This window comes from Gracilinanus agilis, chromosome 1 (genome assembly GCF_016433145.1).
Source record: "Gracilinanus agilis isolate LMUSP501 chromosome 1, AgileGrace, whole genome shotgun sequence".
Lineage (NCBI taxonomy): Eukaryota > Metazoa > Chordata > Mammalia > Didelphimorphia > Didelphidae > Gracilinanus > Gracilinanus agilis.
In genome coordinates this window covers 72,690,916-72,717,450 of record NC_058130.1, presented here as the reverse complement: position 1 = coordinate 72,717,450, position 26,535 = coordinate 72,690,916, and the positions used below count along the sequence as shown (strand labels likewise).

The 26,535-nt window shown below is 32.6% G+C and overlaps 1 protein-coding gene across 1 annotated transcript in view; it reads left to right on the top strand.

Moving 5' to 3' along the window:
- Window positions 1–21,104, top strand: part of VSTM2A (V-set and transmembrane domain containing 2A) — a 33,414-nt gene extending 12,310 nt beyond the window's left edge. The window contains exon 5 of the mRNA XM_044656895.1: window positions 20,922–21,104. Coding sequence (XP_044512830.1) covers window positions 20,922–20,998 — 77 coding nt within the window. The 3' untranslated portion in view covers window positions 20,999–21,104. The remainder of the gene's footprint in view (window positions 1–20,921) is intronic.
- The last annotated feature ends 5,431 nt before the right edge of the window (window positions 21,105–26,535 follow it).

Sequence of the window (26,535 nt, the reverse complement as noted above, 5' to 3'; positions counted from 1 at the left end):
ACAACAACAACAATCTCATTTCCTTTTCTGGTGTGAGAGAAAAGATTTTTAGAATTGCAGATCAGTTAAAAAGGTAAAGATAATTTTTTCAAAGATTTCAACAAGTCATTTGACAATATTGTGTATAATCTTTGTGGACAAGATGAAAAATGTTGGCCTTAGATATTATTTTAAGGTAAATTCATAAGTGTTTCACTGAATTATCAATCTTGCAAAATGACATTTAGAAGAGGGTTCAAAGACCATGTAGTTCACCATGTACCTGAATGAAACAGGTCTCTGTAAAATCTACTAATCTGATTATTCAACCATTGCTTGATTATCTTTAGTGACTGAGACTCTATGACCTCCCAAAACAGTAAAATTCTAGCATAAAGGGAGGTCTCCAGTGAAGTGGAGATCTGTCATAATCCTTGTGATGGTTATGTTTTTATCAATTAATTAAAGACAAATATAGATAGATTTTAAGATAATAAATTCATGTACAGATTAGAAATTACCTTAGGATTCATGTAATTTACTCCCTTCATTCTTGAGATGAGGAAACTAAGTCCAAGGAAATTAGGTTACTTTTCTAAGGATAATACTGGTCATGTTAGAGATGTGCATTGAATTCATGTTCTCTGATTCAATATGGCATGTTTATCAATTTTGCGAAACTCAGAAGCATAGGTAACAAGTTGGATGATAGAAACTGAATATAAAAACAATTCAGCTGAATAGAATGATTGACCAAATCTCATATTGGAAATTAATATAAATCATGCTTTTGTGTTAAAAATTAATTTGAGAAATATTAGATTGTGTTGAGAAATTGATTGAGAAATATTAGATAGCTGGAAAACAGACTCTAGGGATTTTAGTAGACTTTCATATGAGTATGTGTCAAGAATGTGAGATGGTATTCAAAAATACTGGATACAACATCAGTTGCACTAAAAGAGATAAGGAATCCAAAACTCTGATTTGATATCTCAGCATCCTCTGATCCTTCAGATCATATCTGTGTTATTGTGTTGTTATGGGTGCCATATTTAAGGAGGATATTGAAAAGTTGGAAAGCCAAGGATGATCAGTGTAGTGAGAGAGTGGAACATCCTACAAAGTATAGATCACTTTAAGGAATTTGGTAAAACTCTCCTGAACAAGTCAATATTTTAAGGGGATCTGATAGCTCAAGCCATATATGTATGAAAGAATTATATTTATTCTTCTTACTCTCAGGTTGCAGAACTAGCAGAAATGGTCAGAAATTTAAGTGAATCAGATTTAATCTTCTCGTGTGTGTGTGTAATATAAATATAATAGTAAAGTTATTCAAAGATTGAAGGGAATAGGAAGTAGAGGAATCTCCCTCCTTAGTGATCTTCAAGCAAAGATCGGATGACCATTTACTTGGAAATTACAAAGGAGAATTTTGGGTGAACTGGATTAGAAAGCTTTGGAAATCCATTCTAACTCTGAGGTTCTATGGTTCTGTCATTCTGTGATTAGTTGTTTTCACTAATCATGAGGAGTGCTTCATGTTGATCCACTCATCCCCCTGACCTGATAACCTTTGTGAAGAATGATATACATCTGGGAGACAGCTGGCTGAGGTTAAGGCTATAGTTATTTTTCAGTCTGTGATGTTTGTGACCACAAACAATATGGCTCTAGGGATGGGTGACAGCTGCTGCTGGGATGGCCAACAGCCAGCAGCTCACCGTTCTATCTCTGCTACTAGGAGGTTTGGCAGTTTTACAGTATCTGTCATAGAAGCTAGAAATGATTTTAGGGCAAAAAATTTTTAATATCTCTATGTAGGTTAGAACTTATTTATTTTCATATTTATTGAGCACCATTTGCATGGCACAGTGTTAAACACAAAGGGGAGTAGAATCTATAATAACTAATAAAGAATGAAGCATTACAAATACAAGTACAAAAGAGTGGTTTTTTCAAACCATGTGAATTGATGAAGGAAAATATATAATTTGCAGGGGAAATTCAGGAAAGAATTCATTGAAAAAAGTTATATCTGAATTTGGCTTCATAGTGAGTTAGTGATACCAGAGGGCAGAAATTGTTATACTGAGTGGTTATTTCAGGCAAGAGGATCTGGATCTATGAGGACATAATGATAAAGAAAAAGATGTTTTGGGGCAGTTGAAAAATACAAAAAGGTAGAAGTTTTGCTTTGACGTCAGATAAAATCTAAAAACGGGAACCTTACTATGTAGAATGAGCTGCCCCAGGAGGTAGTTCATTTCTCCTTTTTAGAAATCTTTAGACAAAACTTAGACATAATTGGTCATTCATACTGGGGAGCAAATTCTTGTTTATCTATGAGGGAAGGGACACTATTAACTACTGAAATCCCTCAAAATCTAAAAGTTGGTGATTTTGTGACAACAATTAGTCTCATTTCTTTGAAATATGGATAGGGTTAACTAATGGGAATGGCATTAGAGAACTGCAAAAGTAGGTGGGAATCTATTGGTCATAGCATCATAGATGTAGAAGAGAAAAAGAACTTAGAGACACCATCAGGATTAACCTCTCCATTTTTTAACTAAGGCCAAAACAGGTTGAGTGATTTGTTCAAGCATTCATATCTGGGTAAGCACCAGAGACAGGATTTGAACTCAGGTGTTCTAAGCTCAGAACTCTTATCTATTATGCCACCTAACTGCCCACAGGGGATTTAGAAATTATTTTTGTAGGCTGTGAAAAGAGTAAGCTATTTAGTTCTTGTTGTAAATACCTTGTAAATTAAATCTCTGGTTATAAATATGAAGAATTGGCTAAAGGCAAACAAGTATTTGGGCAATTCAGACTAGAAAATATGCAAGAGAAAGTTTTCGACCTGAATTATTTCAAGTACTTGTTCGTAGTGAACAAAGTCACCAGAAAATTCCATGCACTTAACTCACTCATTATGTGATTCTTCATAACCAATTTGTAGTCAGATAAAAGCTGATATTTTAAGATAGTTCCAGTACTGAATATCCAATTTTCAGCTAAACAAGCAATATGACTGCTATATACAGATTATAGATTATAGAATGTATTCTTTGGAACTATTGTCATTTTATGTATTTAAAATTGAATTAGAGTTTATCACTCAGGAATAACACCCCAAACACTTACAGTTTCTGATAAAGAAGGTTTATTATTAGAGGAAGTTAACAAACCATAGGATTATTAATTTAAAAGGTAACATAGCCAACCAAGTAAACCTCCTCAAGTTGCAGCTGTGGAACCTGAGACCCAGAAAGGTGGCCGAAATAATTAGAAATAATTGAGACACAGCTAGAAAGACTTTAATATAATTTGAGCCCAAATACTCAGGTTATCTAGGATAAGCTTAAAGTGAAGATGAGAGGGCCTACTTCCACCATACACTACCACCGGCACTAATACCATCATTCAGACTTAGCATGTGGTACTTAGCAGCAATAGTGGTTGTGGCTGAAGGGAATGGAGGAGGTATTTGCTAACTATACTTCTCTACTGAGTCTGACACAGCTGAGTCAATAAAGGAGATGGGAAAAGAGGGTGAACTGGTATCCAGGGAGCCTCATACTGATTACAATCTTTTTTCCCCTAAAGAATATTCTATTTAAAGGATAAAGTTTGATTTTCTTTCCCGTCTACACTTTTTAAGCACTTTCTCTTTCTTAATCAGTAAGCAAATATTTTTCCTGCATTCTGATATTACACTAATGGTGAAATGACTTCCCAGAGTAATCCTTAGGTCATATTAACAAGATGAGAGAAAAATCTTATGGCTTTGGTTTTGTTGTGAGGGGGAAGAGACATAGACAGAGACAGACAGACAGACAGACAGAGACACAGACAGAAAGAGGGAAGGAGAGAGGGAGGAAGGAAAGGGGACAAGAAGGAGAAGAGAGAAATAGGGAGAAAATAAAATGAAGAGGGAATGAGAGGGAGAAGGAGAAGAACATAGAAGCAAATGTAGAAAGATTCAGTTTTCTTGCCTGTATAGCCAAAGGAGACAAGAGGTCAAAATTATTCCAGGGAACTATTTAACTTTTATTCAATTTAGGGTTTTAAAATTTATTTACATTTTTTACCATATCCAAGGAAATCAAAAGAGATTTTTGTTTTAACATCTCCTAAACATTGTTAGTGAAACTTCATTACTTTAAATTAGTACTAAGAAATATTTTCATAATACTTTTGTAAAAAATTTAAACAAAAATATATAACATGATCCATTCCTTCCCCCAATATCATGACTAATCATTTTCAAGGGAAAGTTCATTGAAAACACTGAGAAAAATTTCTTCATATCTTCTTTTGTATTTGCCAAATATATTTTAGTATTTAAAATACTTGGAGAATAAATATTAATATGTTCTATCAAATATGTATAAGAAAATAAAAGAATATATGAAAAGATGAAACAGTTTTAGTTCAATTACTTAAAAGAATGATTTTTATCATCTCCAGTATTCTAACTAAAAATTCCTAGGGAAGAAATACAGGTCATTTTTTTCCTGTTTGGCAGGAATCTCCATCAAGGTAGTAAATAATCTACTGACTCCATTTTTTTTTTAGTAGAACACTGACTCCTCAAGCTTATCAATTTGGATGGATTTAGCACAATTTTTAAAAATAACCGAGATGCTTGGTAATGAATAGAAATATAAAGGTATTGACTACTCAATTTGAATATATGGAGTTCATAACCATTTTTAAAATCAAAAATGGTACAGAAGAACTAGCACTAAATCTGGGGTCACAGTTCTTAGTTTTAAATCCTTCTGTAATCACTTATCATTAGATGTTGGAAAATTCTCTTCCCCATTTTGAACCTAAGTTTCTGCTTCTATGAGACAATGATATTGAAGTTGGTGGTCTTTTAGGACATTTCAACTCTAAATCACTGATCCTTCGAAATCTTAGTCCTATATCATCCCTTTAAGAATAGAAATGGAAAAAAATAGCAATTATGGAGAATATCTAGCTTTATGAGATGACAGTAAGTCTACTGGAAAGGAAAATTTACATAGATAATCTAGCAAATTTCTAATTATACAATTCTTCATGAGCAAATGAAGATTAAAGGATAACTGATCAACAAATTGAGGCATTTGCAAAAGCCTAGTTCAAAAAAGAGGCTAGTTCAGCTAGTTTTTCTTCCCCTGAATAAGTGTAATATAGTGATCTATTTACAAACCAGTGAAAAACACTAGAAATGACACATTTCAACCAAAATTAATATTCTTAAAATATTGTGAACAAACCATGTTTGAGTTGATATATTTCAAAGTAATATCTTAGAGGACAGATAAGTGGCACAGGGGTTAGAATGTTAGAATTTTTAGTTAGAAAGACCCAAGTTCAAATTATAGCATTATGTGAACCTTAGAAGGTCATTTTCCAAGTCTCAATTTTCTCTTTTGTATAATCTGGAAAAAAATAGTACCTACCACAAAGAAAGATCACTAAGATAAGAAGAAATGTAAAGACTTTGCAAAACTTAAAGCATATGCATTTCTATATATTTAATATAAACATAAATATAGATATATATGTGAAAGCTATTATTGATATTATAAAAGAAAGCATATTTGGGATTAATTCAAATTTTTTCATTCTTAATAACACCAATAATATATAGGCTAACTCCTTCTCAGAAAATCTATCACATCCATAAACCATTGCTGACTTAAAGTATTAGTGTACAAAATTTCAGTACTTCACTGATCCCAAGATCTCATTGATGAAGTACCTATTTAAAGGTTCAGCAAACAACCATAAAAATGCCAAAAAGTCTCTGTGCAATATGTAAGGGCTAAATACCAATACAAAACACATTCTGCTCATTTATACTTATCTTGATTTGTCTATTAACAACATTTTTTATGTTGCTTCATATATGTAAATTTGCCTTATTATCAAACAAATATTTGAAACTAGACATACTCAAAGTTCTCATATAGTGAAAACAGTTGTTCTTGGTTGTTGAAGAAGTTTCTTTTTTTAAATTTTTTTTAAACCCTTGTACTTCGGTGTATTGTCTCATAGGTGGAAGATTGGTAAGGGTGAAGCAATGGGGGGTCAAGTGACTTGCCCAGGGTCACACAGCTGGGAAGTGGCTGAGGCCGGGTTTGAACCTAGGACCTCCTGTCTCTAGGCCTGACTCTCACTCCACTGAGCTACCCAGCTGCCCCCTAAATTTTTGATAATAGCATTCAAGCTCTCACCATGTGATTTTGTCCATATAACAACAAACATTTTTATAAAGACTGTAAAATGCAATGAGCTTGCAAATTCCAATTTACCTGAAATTTCAGAATGATCTGTGAGGGTGGGTATGACTAATTTATTTTTATTTCAATTGGAAGTTTGAAATAATGGAGTCATAGGCTTACTTGATATTATATCTCTATTGTCTTCTTTATGTTTCTAATTTGCTTTGGAAGCTGATTTATAAAATATAAAAAGAGATTCTTGCCTGCCCTAATCCTAGTATTATTAAGTAGGGAATTTATAGGTGCTAAATCTGAAGGATGAGAGTAGAAGAAAGAATTATTTTATGCTTTGAAACCAAACAGTGATAACCTTATCAGCACTGGTTGTAGCCAGAGAGAAAATATCACACAACTTATTGATAAATCCTGTTTAAAATACTCTCCAATATTAGGAACTAATTTTCATCATATTTATGTCCATACTAACATCTGCATAACGAATATATGCATTTTAGTATAATTGTGTAATCTTTCCAGGCTCACAATTATACTCTCCTCATAATATTGCCTTTAAAACCCCAAAAACATCACTTTGGAGTCATTTTTTGCATTATTATAATATCAGTAGCAATTCTAATGAAAAGCTACACAAGAATTACTTAGGGACAATGGAAAATAATTAAATATATTGACATATATAATAAGCCTTATAATTTTTTATAACTTTAAAAATCTTTTTTTGTATATAATATGCTCTCCTTTTAACTTTGATCACTTTTTGGGTATAATTTGGCATTAAGTTCATTGGACTTTGAAACATCCTATATTTCATCATAAGACTACATATCATTTAGAATTTCATGTATTTCTATGAAGGAGTTTTCCTCAAATCTTGCTGTGTTTATGTTAATCTTTTGAGAAATTTCTTAATTATCCCTGATGTATAGTATGATATAAAGTCATCTTGTATTCCATCTCCTTTAAGAAAATTCCCCAATTCTGGAACAATTCTGTGTCCCCAAATATCAATAAATATCTTTATTATAAGTCAACATTCCCTCAAAACTGCTAGGCCTATTAAAAATAAATCTCCAAATATATTCAGGTGGCATACTTTGCAGTCTAAAAAAATATCCACATCTAATATGCTCACCTAAACTTCTTCAGACAGCAATAGTCTTAAATAATAAAATGAGTTTTATCAGTAAAAATTACTTATAACCAAATTTGAGTACTTCATTTTTTTCTCACATGTTCATGACAAATATTATTTCTCATATCAATGGTCAGCAATGTAAAAATATAGCCTTCTCCCTTTGGTTCTTAATTTTTTTATGTGTCATGGAAACTGTTGGCACTTTGGTTAAGTCTGTGGACCATTTCACATCATAATGAATTTTTTAAAATCACAATTAAATAAATGTTAAAGTTTTTTAGATATAAATGAAAAATGTTTTTTTTTCAAAGCTAGGTTCATAGACTGTATGTGTCATACATAGACTGTGACTCCCACATTAAGAATGCCCACTGTAAAGTAATCAATACATCTCTTTCAACTACTAGGTCCTTCTGAAAATTGTTTCTTGCTTTCAAAAGTTTTATCAAGGTGTTTTTAAGCAGTATCTACCATTTTTTGACATGAATTTTCATTTCCATTATATTTAAGAGACATATCCTCTTTCACTTTGGGCTTGTATAAACCTTTAAACAGTCCACTTTCTCACACCAAAAGTGGCAACATTTCTAACATCCATTAAAGTATCCTCTTTAGAAGTTCCAAGTTTTTAACATTTCCTTAGAGTAATATTGATTTTTTAAAAACCACAGCATCAAAAATATGAAAGAGTAATTAAACTCATGTATGATGTATGAAATATAGCAGTCAACTGAGAAAGATAAAACCAAATGGGGGGGAACATCTCAAATTAAAGTGATCAGTGACATATATGTATATATATATTTTTTTTTAAATTGCATAATTTTTTTACAAAAATAGTCTCAAAATTATTACTTGTCCCAAGTAATTCTGATACAAATGGTCTATTTCAATATGGAAGAGATGAGTAAAGAGGAAGAGAGTCTAGGTTCATGTTTTTTTCTGATTGAATAACTTTTCCTGTGGCAACTCCTTCCTTAGATAAGATTTATATAACTTCCCACAACTTAGAATCTTAGAGAGTTGCCTAGGGAACTGAGAGTGTGACTCACCCCTGGACACAAAGAATATATGGCTCAGCTGTTAGATTTGATCCAGGTCTTCCTTACTGCAAAACCTACTCTATATCCATTATCTTATGCTATCTCTTATTTTATAAAATTAATATATAAATATATAGCATTTTGATCTAGGAATTTGGATATATATTACCTTTTTCAATTGCTATCCCTGACCAGGAATCAATTAGGCATGATCTTGTTCAAAGCTTCCTTGCTCCTAGTCCTCTGTTGTTACATAATTTAATGGCTTTGAAAATACTTAAATTTAGCTCAGGTATAGAATTTGGAAAAGAATCATTTAACTTACATTAATAGAGAAAAAATTCATTGATACTTGCAACCTGTCAGATAAAATTTAGAAAGCATTATGATAAATATTTATAGTTTGAGAGTATTAATATGAGAGTTTTCAGAGATTAGAAGAGTAATATTAAACTTCTAATAGTCATCAGTCTGAAAATGAATAGAGACTCTTAATGTTACACTATAATAAATATATGTACACTTTGGAAATATGTATAAACATATTCACACATATTTATAAAGGCTATGCAATTTCAAGTCTTATCACTTATGTTTCTGTTGAACCTAGTGAAATGTGGTCCTCAATTTCTTTTCTTTTTATTTCTCTCTTTTCTTTTCGTCTCAAAGGCTAATGCTACATAAAGTTTTCAATTAAATTAGATTAGATTAAAAATTTTAAGTGTTTGTCTTGTGTCAGATTCTGTGTTTAACATTGAGGATACAAATCAAGCAAAAAAGAAATGCTGTTTCTACCCTTAATAAGTTTGCATTCTAACACAAGACAAAACTTAAAAGGAATCTGAAAAGAGGATATATATTCTCAAAGTAGAAAATTGTTTGCAGGTTCAGGAGCTGTTCTAAGCTAAAATTTAGGGGAAAATAATTACTTTTGTGAAAGATTTAATTACTTTAAAAATTCCTCAGTCTTATCAAAATATGTACTTTTAAATTTCTATAAAGAATTGACTTGAATGGGAGGCTATTTGCTTACTTTTATCTTACTTCTACTTACCATTTTTCTCTAGAAATTGCTACAGCCTTCTTAGAGATCAAGGATTTAAAATGGTGATCTATGTTGTAAAGAGTCCTAGGTAAGGAGTTTAGGATATAGGGCAAAACACTGAGATAGAATATGCCTGGAACCTCAATGTTATTAAATGAGTCTTATCCCAACTATTTCTCTTTCTGATTTCTTTCCAATTTTAAGAAATTATAAGAAACTTTTCTCCATTTCATTAATCATATTGTTGAAGTGTGCTATAACTTGATATTTTAACAAATATTAATTGAAATAGTCTAAATAGACATTTGTTTTAAAGATGAGTAAACTGAGGTCCAGAGAAATTAATTATTGACTTGCCCTGTTACTCATGTGTCTCATTCATGGTAAATGCTTATTAATTTGTCTCAAAAAATAAATGCACCAAACATTTTTCAGTTCAATGCACATTAACATTTTCTCCATCACTTTTTTTTTAAAGTCTAGATCACCAACACTTTTTAAAGTCTAGACCATTTTTAACCTTTACTGGTTTTCAATATATAAATGCTCACATTAATTGTAACAATCAGCCTTTTCAATCCTATCAAACTGGTCCCTGAAGCTTCTGAATACATGGCATGCTATAATCCAAACCCATTTCATTTGATTACATATTTAATGCCCTTTAAAAATGCTAATTCTCTAGAAGTAATGAAGTCTAGAGTCTTGTTTTATTTACTCCTCCATTAAGAGGAGCTGTCCCAGCTTATGATATCTCTGCATTTCTATCATGTTGCTTTTGCTCCAAATTGCCATTTTATTGAAGGGACACTTATTAACCTTTCCCACATTGACTATGTATTTCCTTCTCCCTGCATTGTCTTGGATCTTTTCATATACAAGTATATTGCTGAGAGGAGTGTAAATTCATTAGCTGGTTGTGATGCCAGAGGAATAAATGATGTCAGCTAATTAACAACAACAGTTTTATAGTGCCTTAAGTTTCATTCATACATCATTCCAATTAATGCTCATTATAAGCTAAAAGATAGATTCTACTATTATTTACATCTCTTTACTGAGGAAACTGTGGCTCAGATAGATTTACTGCTTTGTTCATATCCTTTCAGCCAGCAAATGTCAGAGGCAAGTTTCAAATATAATTCTGCCCAACTACAAGAACTCAAGCAACTAACTGGTCACCAAATATTTAAATGCATATTAAGTTCCTGTAGTAGGAGATGGTCATATGATTGGAAACAATGGAACAGATAGGAGAGATTTGCTGGAGGTAGAATTCTTAACATTTGACAGCAGACTGTGTGGTGAAAGTGAGGAGGGGAGGAAAACTTTTAATTTTGGTAACTTCTTTTACTGGAAGGATCGTGATGCTCTTTATACTCACAGTAGAGCTTAGAACTAGGTTGGTTTTGGGGAGAAACATAATGGGCTCCATTTTGCTTGTATTGAATTTGAGATGCCTATAGGAAGTCCAATTTAAAATGTCTAGTAGGCACTTAATGATGTTGGACTAGAAAACAGGAAACTAGATGGGAATAGTGGAAGGTATGGAGTAGGAGAGTTTAATTCCACCTGGAGTCTAGGTATCCTTAAATGGCCTTTTTTACAAAATTAAATTTTTAGTATTTATTAATAAAAATTAACAACTTTGTTAAAAAATTAATCATGCAAACAAGATTTCAGGAAGCTTACTTAAATTATTTAAGAGAATAAACTGTTTCAAAGCTTTTTAGCACCATTTGTTTACATACATGCAACTGGTGTGCTAATTATAAATCATTCTTGCCTATTCATTAGCCTCATTAATTTATGCATTGGAAGTAATAAAATGCATTTTTTTGTAAAATAGTCTCTAATTCAGAGTTTCTACTAATTTAGATAGTCTGTCCTTTCTTTCTCCTATCCAAATATGCAAACCAGTGTGATTTCATTCATAGTTTTAAATAGAGAAAGATAATTTAACCCAGAAGCTATAGCCACATACAGGGACTAAATAAATGTGTCACATCTCCTGCAGAGATCAAATCTTGCTGATGTCACCAGAGTTATAAAAATAAATGGGTTGCTTTAAAATGCAATATGGCATTGTCAAATATATCAGACAAAGAATCTTTTGCAACCCCTTCCCCACTAACTTTTTTTCACTGCTACAGATATGTAGAAAAGGAAAGAAAAAAAACACATTAAACAAATGCCCTGATAATTCTGTTTGTGAAAAAGGATGATGTTTGTATTATTCTCATTGAGGACCATACCTTTCATATTCTTAAGATATAAGGCTCTGTATAGGCCCACTATCCTTTGCCTTGTGCCTTTGTCCTGAGACCTCCTAGCTGGAATAAAGGTGTAGGACTACTAACTAAAAAAAAATAAATAAAATCATAAAGAATTATTTTAATTGCTTCTGCTGACAAACCCTAGAAAAAAATCCCACTTATATAGAATTGGTCAGAATGAAGGTCATTCTTTTAAAATGGATTTTCTGGGAAAATTGAAATTTAAACATGAACTATATTAGAACATGTTAGATATAATTATATATAAATAGATATGTAATGTATATATTTTAAAATATATATTTAGATAACTATGAAAGAAAAATTCTACCTCCTTTTCCCCTTTATTAATCAATTAAAACATATGAAAACAAATAAACAAAAAAAATGATGATCTAATCCTTTCCAATTATTTTTAATTCTTAAAATAAGAATTTCCATTAAAGGGCTATCTCATGAAAATGGGCTTTTTGTTCACCATCAGATTCTCATGCTGACTTTTCATTCTTCATAACAACAACACATATTCAGGCACAAGGGCATACAACTTCATTTCCTTAGTGTGTAGAAAACTTTTGTTTGTGTCATGAAGACAACTTGTAGACTTGGAGAACTTTAATTGAAATATGATATATATGTATATCATATGTTCGTTGTTGCCTACCATGTGCCCAGAACTGCTTGAAGAACTAAAAAGTACTGCCAGCTAAACTATGATAAAAGCAGGTAGATAAATGCACTGTATTGTAGATATCTTCCTGTGTGTTCCCTTTAAAAAAATATAACTGGAAAGAAAGGAGAGTGGTCCCAAAAATACTGGTATTGTCGGCAAAGCTATAAAATTTGAGATCTGAATGTTTGGATTCATATTCTTTTATCATTTTTAGCTGTGAACTTGGGAAACTCATTTAACTTCAGTTCATTTCCTCATCTGTAAAATAGAAATAATATCTTCAATACAGTATTGTTGTGTTTTAAATGATAATATAAAAAAGTCAGATATTAAAATGCTATGTGTAGCATTTTACGTATAGCATTTTACAAACATATTATTATTATTATTATTATTCATTATTTTAAAAAATCTAATTCAAGCTAAGGGAGAATCCCATAGATGAAATCCCCCCAACAATTTCTAACCTCCATAATCATAGCAGAATAGAGAACTGAAGGTGATTCAGAGTTCTGAAAAACTTTTTTATTCTCAATTATCCAGATAATCATCCCAATTATCCCATTTATGGATTAAATTTGTTACATCTGTTCTCTATCTGCCCCATATTAATAGTAATAAAGGAGATTGTCCCAGTTCTGCTTCTACTTATAACATAGTGACTTTTGCAAATCATCTCATTTTGGGGGTCCCTAGGTCCTAATGGGCACATGAGGGAGATCAATTAGTGTCTAAAATGACTTCAAACTTGAAAATTCTTTTTTTCAAATAAGCCAATAAACTAGCTTAATATGTCTTTTAATCAATTCATCAGTGTGACATAGTTGATAACACCCTAATGTTGACTTCAGAATGAGCTGGGTACAAGCATCATTTTAGATTGTACTTTTGTGTCTTTGGGTGAGTCAGTTCACTCTTCATGAATCTTTTCCTTCAGTTATTAAAAAGGCACACATAAGTAAGACACTTTCCTCATAAGATTGTTCTAAGAATTAAATGTGAAAATATATGTAAAGCTCTTTGCAAACCTAAAATGGCTGAGTACCAGATACAGAGGAGAGGGAGACTCAAGGACTAAGAGGATCTGGGAAGGATTTACAGAGGAAATGGCAATCTATTTGACGCCTTAAGAAAACAAGGGCATTGTGAATCTGGGATGAGAAATGACTATATTTTAAGAATGCTTTATGCAAATATCTATTTACTAAAAACAGATAGTCAAGTTCTAGGGAAAACAAGTGGTTAAATTTCTCTGGGAAATAGAAATGAGGGCAAAGAGGGTATGAAATAAGGCTGAAGAGTAGGTGGGAAAAGATTTTGATGGACCAAAAATATCTGGCTTAAATGTGTATATAGTACCCTTTGGTTAGTGGAGAGCCAAAGAAGGTTTTTTGAGCAAAGGAAATACATGGTCAGACCTGTACCTTAAAAAAATTGCCTTGGCAGCTTTGTGGAGTATGACTTGAAAAAAGGAGACTCTGGAAGGAGATCAATAAAAAAATATCATGCTTTATATAAATGAGAAGTGTTGAGTGTATAAACCAGTATGGTGGATGTTTGAATGGAGATTAGGCCTAAAACATTCTAGAATGCAATCCAAGCCAGATTAAAATACAATTGAGAAATGTTTAGAAATAAATAAAAATATAATAATATAATGTTAATAGTGCTTTTCTACATCCATATGTAGTCTGCAGAAATCCTTAGGTACAGTGTCCCTGTTTCTATTTGAGTTTGACACTATAGTTCAAGTTCAAATCTTACATTTCATAGGGGAGAAAAATGAGAAGCAGAGAATTTAGAGATTTGCCAAATCCATTTAGAAAGTAACTGGCAGAGCCAGACTTCAATTGAAGGAACTTGAATTTTATAGCCATTGGACTTTCTGCTCAAACACTTGACCTTCACATAGTTCCTGTCAGTACAGGATCAAATAAACATCAAAGGTAAGAGAAGATGAAACCTAATCAAACTAGCTCCCTATGTTTCATACATCAGATAATCAAGGACCTAAGAAATGAGATACAACATCATTCTCCACATTATTATTTTACATGCATAATAAATGTTAATACTGAAAATATCTTTAATAATACCCATTATTATCTAAAAATGTCAAGCACACAGAGAAATGAACAACAGAAATGACAATAACAAAATCCCAACTAGTGCCTTTTTCAAGATCCCACAGGTCTGTGGATATTGTTGTACAACAGAAGTAAGCTTTTATGTTCCTAATATAATTCTTAGTCCACTTTGTTAGTGTAAACAACAGTAGAAGGCAAAGGAAATAAGCTCTGAATCTAGAACTATTGGTTGCCTATGTCCTTGGACAAATCACTAAATCTCATACTGTTTTCTCAGCTATAAATGGAGCTAATGATATTTCCTTGATTACTTATGATCATTGTGAAGCAGAAATGACAAAATAGATATAATAAAATTGGGAGCATTCTAAAATATTATATTGAGGTAATATTTATACTTAATGAAATAATCATTGTCTGCCAGGGTCATTATAATTGAAAATCAAATATTATCTCTTTATCTATATTAGATGATAAACTTGATGAACTAGATGATCTTTGTGGTCCATTTCTCTAAATCTTTTAATAGTGGCTCTTGTTTGACATCGTATGCATAAGGAATAGTTCAGTCAAGTTCTCTCTCCTCCTATGATTTCTGGGTTAGAATTAGCTCCTTCAGGGAAATACTATCATGTGCCTCCCAGTTGTGGAATTTACTTTTATTAATAAGAACTCTCATTTATCAGCTCAGTACTTCCCCATAGGATTTTGAATGACAAACTTTTTTAATGCATTAGATTTAATAAAAAATAATAACTGTTGAAAACTGCCAAATGACATAAAGAACTGGAATTATAGACAGGAATACTTGGGTTCAAGTTCTACCTATGAAACACAATAGTTTTTGATCCAGTAATATTTCTAAGACTATAAAAGGCAGAAAAGACCCATCTGCCTTGTTAGAGTAAGTTCATTACCAGGAGCTCCGTTCCCCTGTGAAATTATAAGTCCAGGACAAAGTTTGGGGCAGGTGTTGGGGGAAGTAAATATTTGGAATAGTTGATATTTATATAGCTCTTCTGAGTTAGGTGGATGAGTGCAGACATTCATTTGTAAACCCTCTGGTAAGCAAATCTCTCCTACCAATATTAATAATGAATTTGTTCTTTACTTACATGTTCAGAGAGTCACTTGGGGCACTGAGGGAATAAGGAACATCCCAGAATCATATAGCCAGAATGTGTTAGAGAGAGTTGGGGACAACATTAGCCATCCACTGTGCCATGTAAAATGTTTTATATGCATTATCTCATTCATTCTTCACAATAGCCCTCTGAGTTACCAAAATTAAAGAGGTAGGGTAAGAGTTAAATAAATGAAAGAAGTGGCATTCAAGCTCATTTGACTCCAATTTTAGTACTCTCTCCATTTTACCTTGCTGGAAAAAACTAAATGAATAAAACAATAACCAAAATAAATCAGAATTCAACCAAGGAAAATCTTCTCAGCAAAGATATGCATTTCCTTTTAAAGTGATAATATATTTTATTAATCCTAGATTCAGTGACAATTTAATACCACCTCCTCAGAATGCTCAGGGATTTGTGAATGTAACTTTCTGCCTTGTGTCCTCAATTTGAAAAGCAAGAAAATGATAGAAATTCAGGAGGATTTTCATGAGTGAAGAACAGATGGTGGTTGCAGTTTAGACCTGACAAGTATGCAGAGAAATGTAAATGAATTATTTGGAAGCAAACAACTCAGCTAAGAAATAGATGCCAAAATATATCAGCTAAGATAGTGAAATATTTTAAGGGATATATTGAACTCTGTGTATAATATATAAAAGTAATGTGTATAAGTATGCAACATAGACATTTATGTGTGTATATGCAACAGATGCATGCATATATGCCAATAAAATATATATATATACATTTCATATTTTTGCATATATAAATATACACATGTCTTTAGAGTTATATTATTTGCTGACTCAAAGACAAAAATCTTGAAGAAACATTAGAGCTTTCAGGGACCTGATAATTAACAACATATAATCTTTTCCTTTTATAGGTAAGGAAAATAAGGCTTGTAAAGATAAAATAACTTGTCTGAGGTTAAACAGGAAGCTTATGGTAGAAGTTGCATTAGAAATCAAGTGTTTTGACAAGAAATCAAGTGAAATAAACTATACTATGCTGTCTTCTCCTTAAGAACCTTTATTCAGAATGTCAACATATCTTGAGGAGCTATTTGTTTTTAATATAATACAGAGAGGGGGCAGCTGGGTAGCTCAGTGGATTGAGAGCCAGGCTTAGAGATGGGAGATCCTAGTTCAAATTCGGCTTCAGACACTTCCCAGCTGTGTGACCTTGGGCAAGTCACTTGACCCCCATTGCCCACCCTTACCACTCTTCCACCTAGGAGCCAATACACAGAAGTTAAGGGTTTAAAAAATATATAATACAGAGAGTTTATCTTAAAATTTTGTTGACTATATGTCCTTGTATGCTAAAGTTGAAAGGAAAAAAAAAACTACTGTGAAACGTAGACACAGAGAAACTTAATCAGTTTTCCTAACATTTATTTTTAAATTCTGGAACATACTATAATATTGGACATTGAGAATGACAGAAGAAGGAAATCATGGCACCACTTTCTCAGGAAAGAATTTGAGATTAAATTGACATATTTTTGGGAAAGGGAAAAAGAAAACAGCAAGAAATGGGAAATTAAACTTCACTATCTAGACTTATTTTGAACACATTTTTCTCATTTCTTAATATCTTATATTCAAGAATATGTGGCTATTTTTTTGTCAAACTGCTAAATGTGTTTTTTTTAATTTATTTTAAATTTTGTTTTAAAATTTTTTCCATGGTTACATGATTCACATTGTCTCTCTCCCTTTTCCCTCCCCCAAACGCAAATCATATACCCGTATAAACAAGTCATAAATTATATGATTTCTTCTGTTATTTTACTCCAATAATTCTTTCTCTAGCTTTCTTTCTCATAAGTCCCTCAGAATTGTCCTGGATCATTGCATTGCTATTAGTAGCAAAGTCAAGTACAACTGATCATCCCACAATGTTTTAGTTACTGTGTTTAAATGTTGTCTTGGTTCTGCTTATTTCACTCTGAATCAGTTCATGTTGTGCTTTTCCATCATTAGCATACTTATCTAATAAAATTTATGTTGCTTTGAGTTCTCACAGGTCTCCTTGAGCATAAACTAGTCAAGTTAAGTCCTTTAGATGAAAAAGAAGTTTCAAAACATGATGGTAACTTGTTTATGGCCTTGCCATAGTTATTGTTTCTTCCACCTAAGACAGTCTAAGGTGTTTCAAAAAATCCGACACCAAAAGTTCCCTGAAAATATTATTGTTATACCTCATCACACCATTTTAACACTCTCTTTCCTCTAGGCAGTAAAAACAAACAAAAAATCACTAAGTTTCATACTACTGTTTTAACTTCTTGTAGGTGGAAACAGAAAAAAATATGCTTCACATATGCAGTAGCAAAGCTGTTACAAAGACACTTGAGAAATTATTTTCATCCTTGATAATAGTTACATTCTCTTGTGGCTCCTAGAAGCAATTACATAGAATATTGTTCACAAATCTATTCATATAGAACACTGATTAAGGCAGTTTGGTGATGAAGCATTCATATGCTTAACAATAACAATACTAATTCGGTATTAGGAAATTTAGTTTTTTTGTTGCTCTTCAGGGATGTTCAACTCTTCATGAGCTCTTTTGGGGTTCTATTGGCAAATCTTTCTCCAGCTCTTTTTAGAGGAGGAGACTGAGGCAAACACAGGATTAAACGACTTGCTAACACAGCTAATTAATGTTTTATTCACTATGTTGGCCTTATAGTAGGAAATACAAAATGCATGCTATGGACAAAAGAAAATGCATCTAAGAAAGCACTGTAGGTTTCAAGGTCCAGCTCACTGGTTCTGTGGATAGAGGACTGGTCATTGAATACAGAAGGCTTAAGCTTAAATCCAGTCTCACACACTGATTAGTTGTGTCACCGTGAGCAAGTGGTTTAATTGTTGTTTGCTTCAGTTTCCTCATCTGTAAAATAGAGATAATAACACCTCTCTACCAGGGTTGTTGTGAGGATCGAATTAGATAATCATTGTAAAACATTTAGTATTGTGCCTGCCACATAATAAGTGCTTAATAAATGCTAGCTATTATTATCACCATCATTAATTAATTATTAAAGCAAAATCTACAATATTAGGATTAGGCTATTAAATATACATACATATTCCCTATCTGCTCAATGCACACTCAAACACACATACACATGTAAATCCAACATGAAAACACAGAAAGGCTTTCTGAATTTGGAGATAATCCAGATTTAATTACAAATCTTTTTCTGTTAAAAAAAATAAAACAGATAAGGATACAATGTCTCATCACCACTTCTCCTTACCACCAAGTCTGGAAATAATTTTATTTGTTAAAGAAGGAATATTCTAGGAAATATATGTGTCTAGAAAAGAAGAATTATTTTAAAAAGAACTACAACTGAGAAGTGAATGCTGTCCTGTATGCCCCAAAAGGAGTTTAGTAGGTAAACAATCCTTTTCTTCATTTCATTCTGACATCCTGCCACTTTTATGGTTGCATTTGTCAACACTTGATCTCATTTATTCAGCCTCTGCTTTAACTTGCACATACTGGATATGGTATTGTAGAAAATATTGTGTCAGAAATAATACTACTTTAGTATCCCATGGAGGGGGGCTGCTGCTGAACCATTCCTGGTGAAGAATTTGTGACAGAAAGTAGCTACACAGAAAGTCCCCTCCACCCTGTATGGTGAATCAGAGCATCTGAATTCTCAGTAATTTCTGGGAGAGGAGGAAAGGGTGACATCAGAGGGGAAACTGTTCCTTTTTTAAAATTTCCATAACATATTTTGAAGGTAAATTGTTTTCCTACTTGCATTGTTTCTTAACATTAGACTTTAAATGGAAAAACCTAAACCTAAAACTAAAAGACAGACCCTTACTGCCACTACTGCTTTTATCAATTCAGCTAGCCTTCTATGAAAGGAACAAGTCTATTCAAAAATGCCCTTGGATGTGAACAATTATCTTCATTTATTAAAGATGAAGTATTTAGATTTTGGGGAAATTATGACTCATGACTTTTATACATGTTGCAAAAAAAACAAAAAAAAAAAACCCTTTAAACGATCTTCAGAATAATAGGTCTAGCCATAGTAACACGTTTAATTCTTCTCACTCATGACACCAAGACTGAACCCAAATTAGCCATTTTCCATGAGCTCCTTTTATGGCCACTCTCACAACATCCTGTTATCTATTCTTTCTAACTGGAGATGGTCTGCCTGCTATTAGAAACGTGTATCACAGAAGCATAAAATGAGAATTTTAATTACATAAATTCCAAGTTTACACACAGGACAAAGAGAAAAGGACAATCAGCAACTCATTATTTGTAGAGTTCAGGAAGTTCATGTGCTTTTACCTAAAAGATCGTTTTTCAATTCAATCAGATTTGACAGATCTTTACTTAAATTGCCTATTAGGTGCATGGCCCATGTGCAAAGTATTGGGTCTACAAAGCAAAAAAATTTCAAAACAAATTCAAAACAAAACAAAACAAAAAACCCCAGACCTCATTGGAGTTACCTTCTGCTCAGGGTGTACATGGAGGTTAATGCTGTTTCCTATGTGGCCTGTATGAATCTGCAAAACCTTATAAGAAATAGAAAATTTCAAACAAGACCAAAAAGAAGATAAAAAGATAATGCCTACCCAAAGGGCTTTCACAAAAGCCATATCCCCTCTAGCCTTAATTCTTAATACTCTGCTAATGGTTGTAATTAAGGCATGATTCATAGGCCCGAAGGGAATTTCCATCCTATTCATGACTGCATGTACAAAGTAAGGCCCCTCGCTTCCACCCAAAAAGCTTAGCAGAGCTCCTTCAGAATTGCTGTTTCCTAGGTTCAGCAGAGCCACTCTTGTAATCCCCGATTCCCGAGAAGGAAAATTCATTAGGGAAAGCAGATGCTGATATCCACACAAACTGAGCCTCCAGGTCCCTCGCATACACTCTCTCCAGCCCGGGCTCTCCACCCGCTTTTTGTCCTTTAAGGCTTGCGCTAGTGAAAAGGGGGACGCATCTGGGAGTTGCCATGATGGTAATCACTAAGTGACTGCAGGGCTCATTCCGCGAGGAGCCCCGATGTAGCCCTCGTGGTGTGCTGAACGTGGGAATACATTGTTTAAAAACAGACAAAACAAACAAGACAGCCTTCATGGGACTGAAATACTTTGTATGTGTTGTTATTTGCAGTGCATGCCAAGACATTCATGAGCACCAGAGCTGGCGAGCTAATTAAGTATATATATGTATGTGTTTAAAACAGCCTAATAAGGAGCATTGGAAATCTGCAAGATGAGCGAATATCTTATAACTTCTTCCGCAGGTGCGAGGATAGCTACAAGCCATGGACTTTCTGTCCTGCTTCTTGTTTGTGGCTTTGTGAAGGGTGCTTTGCTTTAATCTAAAGTGCTGACTTTTTTCCAATATCACTTTCTCTTCTTAAAGCAAAGAGCAAATCGCCTGTAAAATCTTCGGAGCGGACAGCAAAGTTGACCCTAATCTCCAACCACCACTCTGCACCCAATGTACTCTAATTCTCTACACAAGGAGCACCTTCTTCAGGAAGTTTAAAAACAAAAACAAAAACAAAAACAAAACAAAACAACAACAAAAAAAATAAAAAACAAAAAAAAGATAAAAAAATGAAGAGGATTGCCCATGTTTTATTAATATTTTCTTTGGCAGAACACTGAGCTTTTAGTTCAAGAGGACTGGCGAGAAGGGATAGGACATTTTGTAACAGCAAGACTTGTTTTCCTTTTCTTTTGGCCAGTGACTGCTCAGGGGTTGGCCTGTTAAGTCATCAGTGTAATAAGTTCGCTGCTGCGGATATCCTTGATTTCCACTAGGTAACATCGTTTCTCCACGGGAGGCAGAGACCAAAAAATAAATAAATAAAAAAACTACAGCATATCCTCAAATATCAATCAAAACCTACCTTTTGGGGAGGGAACAGAAATATCGACATGGCAAACCAACTATAGAAAATTAATTTAATGCAGAAAAAAATAAACACATGGACATGAACGGAGTGGTTTTCTTGTATTTTTTTAAAGATTTTTCTTCACTTGTGTTGGGGTGCCTTTTCTTTTCTTTCTCTCTCTCTTTTTTTTTTTTTTTTTTTTGGAGGGGGGTAGTGTTTCTATTTCTTGTTCAATGGTGGCAAGTGCTGACTAAGGCCAATCCCTGTTAATTGCGTGGAGGTTTCTATAAATACATTTTTGAGTGTTCTCTATTTCATGGTGTTTTATCTAATTTTGCAATTTCCTGTATATGCAAAACTGACATAAATTCTGTAAATTGCTTACGGTACATGTGATATAACTTCAAAGTAGGCATAATATGATCCTCATGCAAGCCAATTTTTAATATAATATATATCTATATGTAGTGCCACCAACAAACATCTTTATTTACTTTTCTGATGAAGCATACTATTTTAATTTGTAATTCAGCATTGTGTGGATTTTGTAATACATGAATTCACTTCCACTGCTTTGACACATGCAAATGTCTGCTAATTTCTGTAAAATGCACATTAAAATTTGTTATGGTCTCTGAAAAAAAGAACTATTTCAGTTGTGTGTATAATGTGTTGGAGTTTAATATATGTCCTTTTTACTTATGTGTTTTTTGGGTTTGAGGGGACTTTTCCCCCCCAGAAGAATGTAAATTTTTTTTTTGTTACAAAGATTATACATAGAAAAGAGGGGAGGAATTGACATGTCTCCTCCAAGAAGATTTGCTTGTAATGTGAACAAAGGGGAGGGAATGTGATCACATTGCTTTTTGAAGTTAACTGAGAACTTTAGCTCTTATGACTGAATTCATTGTTCCTTCCTTCATATTTTCTGGATCTCTGTAGCACTTTATCCAGTAATATTCCATTAACCGAATTTCTTTCTGTCTCTAAAGGGAAAATTAAATTTGGTTGCTGTATGACAATAATACGCACAGATAAATGAAAATAACTGATGAAAGTAAGGGTCCATCTTTCTTTGGTGAAGTGAGAGTGTTTGATTATCCTACTTTTGCTTCTTTAAAAAATAACAATAACATGTTTTTCATTATCATCTAGTTTCTCTCCTGGGAAAGAAAGAGAGACATAACTGTAATTGTGTCCATGTAAGCTCTACAATATGTATCAGGAGAGAAATATGAAAGATTGGAGCTGTCCTTTGATACTAGTTCAATTATTTTTTCCTTCTGAAGAGGGAAGAGAATCTATTAATGATCACTTCCTGCTCCTATTTAGAGGACCTGAAGTGAAGTTTTAAAGTCATTGTATATTTTGCAATTTACAGGTAATGCACTGACTGGTTCTGTGATTCAATAATGAAACTGCAAACATGGTTCAATGCTTTCAATATGATTGTCTGAGAAATTTTGTCTTGTCTTGCGAATTTCTTCTCTCTCCACTTCTTGTTCTGTTTAGTTCTCTGATGTTATAGAGTCTCATAAGAACAGCTACAGAAAAAGAGATTTTGATTATAATGGAGCAGAAAAGAGCAAAAGGTTTTTTAGGAGGTTTTGTTTATCAGAAATATATTTTCCTTTAAAATTATGTTTACAAAAATCATGGAAAAGTGATAAGAAAATGTGTTTTTAACCAAATCAAACAGGACCAAAGTTTCTGCTGAATGTTTCAACTACGCCTCCCTCTGAGATTAATGAATAAACCCAGCAAAGTAGAATTGGGCTCAGCCACACAACATTTACGAATGGGGAAAATTTGCCCTAACCCTAAAACTGAAGGTCATTTGGAAGTTCAAGCCCTAAGACTAGTCAAGACTAAAGAAAGTCCTTAGGCTTGTAATTTTCCTAATTGCTGTTACTTTTGTTCAGTGTAAAGTGATGCTGTCTAGTCAGGAAGGACATAATAACAGAAATATATCTGTCCTTGCCCAAATCTAGAGAATTCAGCTCCACCACTGATTTACTAAAGGTCTTTTTCCCTGAAAGATCATTTGCACTTCATATAGTGGCCCCAAACTTCAAAAATTGATTAAGTATCTTAAACATTGTAATAGAAACTAGAAATTGTTAAGGAGGCCTTGAAATATTTTATGCCTCACATTGTGTCCTTCTGGGACTATGACTTTGTATGTAACCATGATTATGGAAATACAAATAAAGGTTGGAAAAAATTGCTATCTGAATTTCTCAACATTGGTTTCAAAAGTCATGTGTTGACTTTAATAAAAGGGAATGATGATCATTTCAAAAGATATTCTCCCCTAATCTCAATTTGTATTATTCTTTTTTGACTCTTTATTTAGTATATATTCCCTGATTATTTCCAAAAGAATTCCACATAGTTTCTAAATTAATCTAATAAAAATAATTTAAAGTTATACCATTTCATGAATGTATATATTTCATTTACTTATTCACATACATATTTACTCAATCTTTTAAAAGTTCTGTGACTCTTCTCCCAATTATTTTCTTTGTGGCTAAACTCCTGGAGATGATCTTCTTAAAATTTAATGAGGTTGGTTCTCAAATGAGTAACATTCAGTCCATTAACAGATACATATATAAAGGGTTCCTTTTTTTCTTCTTTGAATTTCCAGTGCTCATCAGATATCACATCTACTATCATAAGCTTTGAGAACTCAGGATGCCCTTTATGACATGATACAACATTCTTATAGGGCTTAATTGGAAGAAAATAAAAATGTAAGGGTAAAAACTGGATGAAAGATTCCCCCAAATCATATGAGTGTATTATTTTAATTTTGTGAGTCTGAATTTAGCTATAAAATTTTTGATAGCTAAAGAAAAAGAGGAAAATAAAATATTTTTAGAAAGCAAATATAGAAATCCATCTTGAAAGTTGAACTTTTTTTCTTGTCATTGTATGCAAGGGGGTGGATTAATGGAGGCCTGCCCTTATTTAAAGGACATTGGAACACAGAGTCAGCAAAATTTCAGTTTAAAAAAAGATGAGGAAAGAGTATCATGATTCTTTTATCTTTGAAGGATTAGTGCATGATATTACGTCATCTTAATTAGGTAAAGACATTTAATGAGAAAGGGAAATGAGGTTAGATCTACATGATTTGTTTTCTCGTGGCTTTTTTTTGTTGTTGTTAAAATTCTGTCAAGATCCTCTCATTGAGAAATAGTATATCCTCTTGAGTTGTTCAACATTTCTCAAAATACAGTGGAATCTATATTATTTTATCTCTTGCTTTATTTTTGCCTCTAAATAAGCTTCTCTACCTGAAATCCAATGTAAATCACTGAACAACAAAAATATGATTAATTCTTCCTAAGCCAATGACTAGCCCAAGACCTTGTTTCTGGAGATTCTAGTTATCTTTTGGAGGGAGTAGAAGAGCAAATGTAGAAATGCTAAAAAAGAAAAATTTGTAAAGTGATAAATTCAACAATCCACCATGTGTAAATTACAATTCTTTGAATATCAATTTAACATTTCTGAAAAGCCAAAAAATGTTAGACTTTTCAGGGAACCATCTCATTACTGCACATATGATTTAATATGGTTTTCAAGAGATCTATCATATAAAAATAAATACCAAAAAATAATTAAATTTTTCCCCAACTTATTCTTAACTGTGCTCAAAACTTGATAGAAGGAAGTGACAGAGGATTCATTATATGAACACAAGTCTCTCTCTCACACACACAACCAATTCCTAATAAATAATTTATTTTTATTCAATTACAGTCATGCAAGTTTATCCTTCTCTCTTCCTCCACTCATTCTCACCTAACATATCTAATCAGTTACCAAGTCTTCTGAGCCTAAACTTGATGACAGCTAGATTTGGCTCATTGTATCAGTTCACAAGGCCACTTCTATATTTCTTGTCTTTGAAAACTTTTACCAAGATTATCTTAATATCATCATAATGCCTTTTATTTCCTTTTTGCCTTTCTCTTATCCATTCTCCACAGAACTGTAAATCTGATATTACTAAGGCAAATATCTGACCATTTCACCACTCCCCTTCTTACCAAAAATCTCTATACCTCAATATTTATGCTTAGATTTAATATGGACTTCTCTGAATAGTATTTAAGGTTCTTTAGTAACTGACCCTAGATTATTTTTCTAGGTTTATTACAATTTATTCCTCTTTAGGCATCTAGTATTCCATCCAATCTAACCTACTTGCTACTTCCCAAATATCATATTATTTCTTCTGCCTCCAAGAATTATACATGATGTACATACTTTTCTTTTTTCATGCAAATCATTTATTCATACCTACAGTTTCAGAACTCCCAACTTCTCTCAAAGTCAGCTCAAATGCTGTTACCTATATGAAGTCTTTACTAATTTGCCACCATGTGCTAGTGCTCCTTTTCCCTAGATATTTGCTTATATTTTTATGTGGTTAAAACAGAAGTAAAACAGAAGTTAAAACAGAAGTAAAAACCTAGATGAAAGGGATTCTGCTTTTCTTTGTATATTTCCAATGATCAGCACAGTGCCTTATGTATAGTAGTCAATAAATCTTCTTTGAAAAGCTAATAAAGTTTTCAGAAATCAGAAGAAAAGAAAAATACAACATACAATTTTGTTCAACAATGATTTCTCCCATTGTATATTCAAATAATTTTTATTACATCATTATTTGTTATTACACATAACTATTTACCAGGTCTAAGTAACTCAAGGACAATATGCTCATGAAAAAGCCTTACCAAGATGGAAAAAAAATATACATTTACTAGGGAAAAAAAACAATGAAACTGAATAATATGTCTTTCATTTATTATTATATATGAAATATATGTCAAACATCTTTTTTTAAATGTCATTCTCTAAAGTTCAAAACTGAAAGTTCCCATGGAATTTAATTCTTGACTTTGATTTTTGCCTAGTTTATTTTGTTAATATTAAGAATGACATGAAGGGAGAAGGAAATAAATATTTATACTGAACCTATCATGTGCCAAAC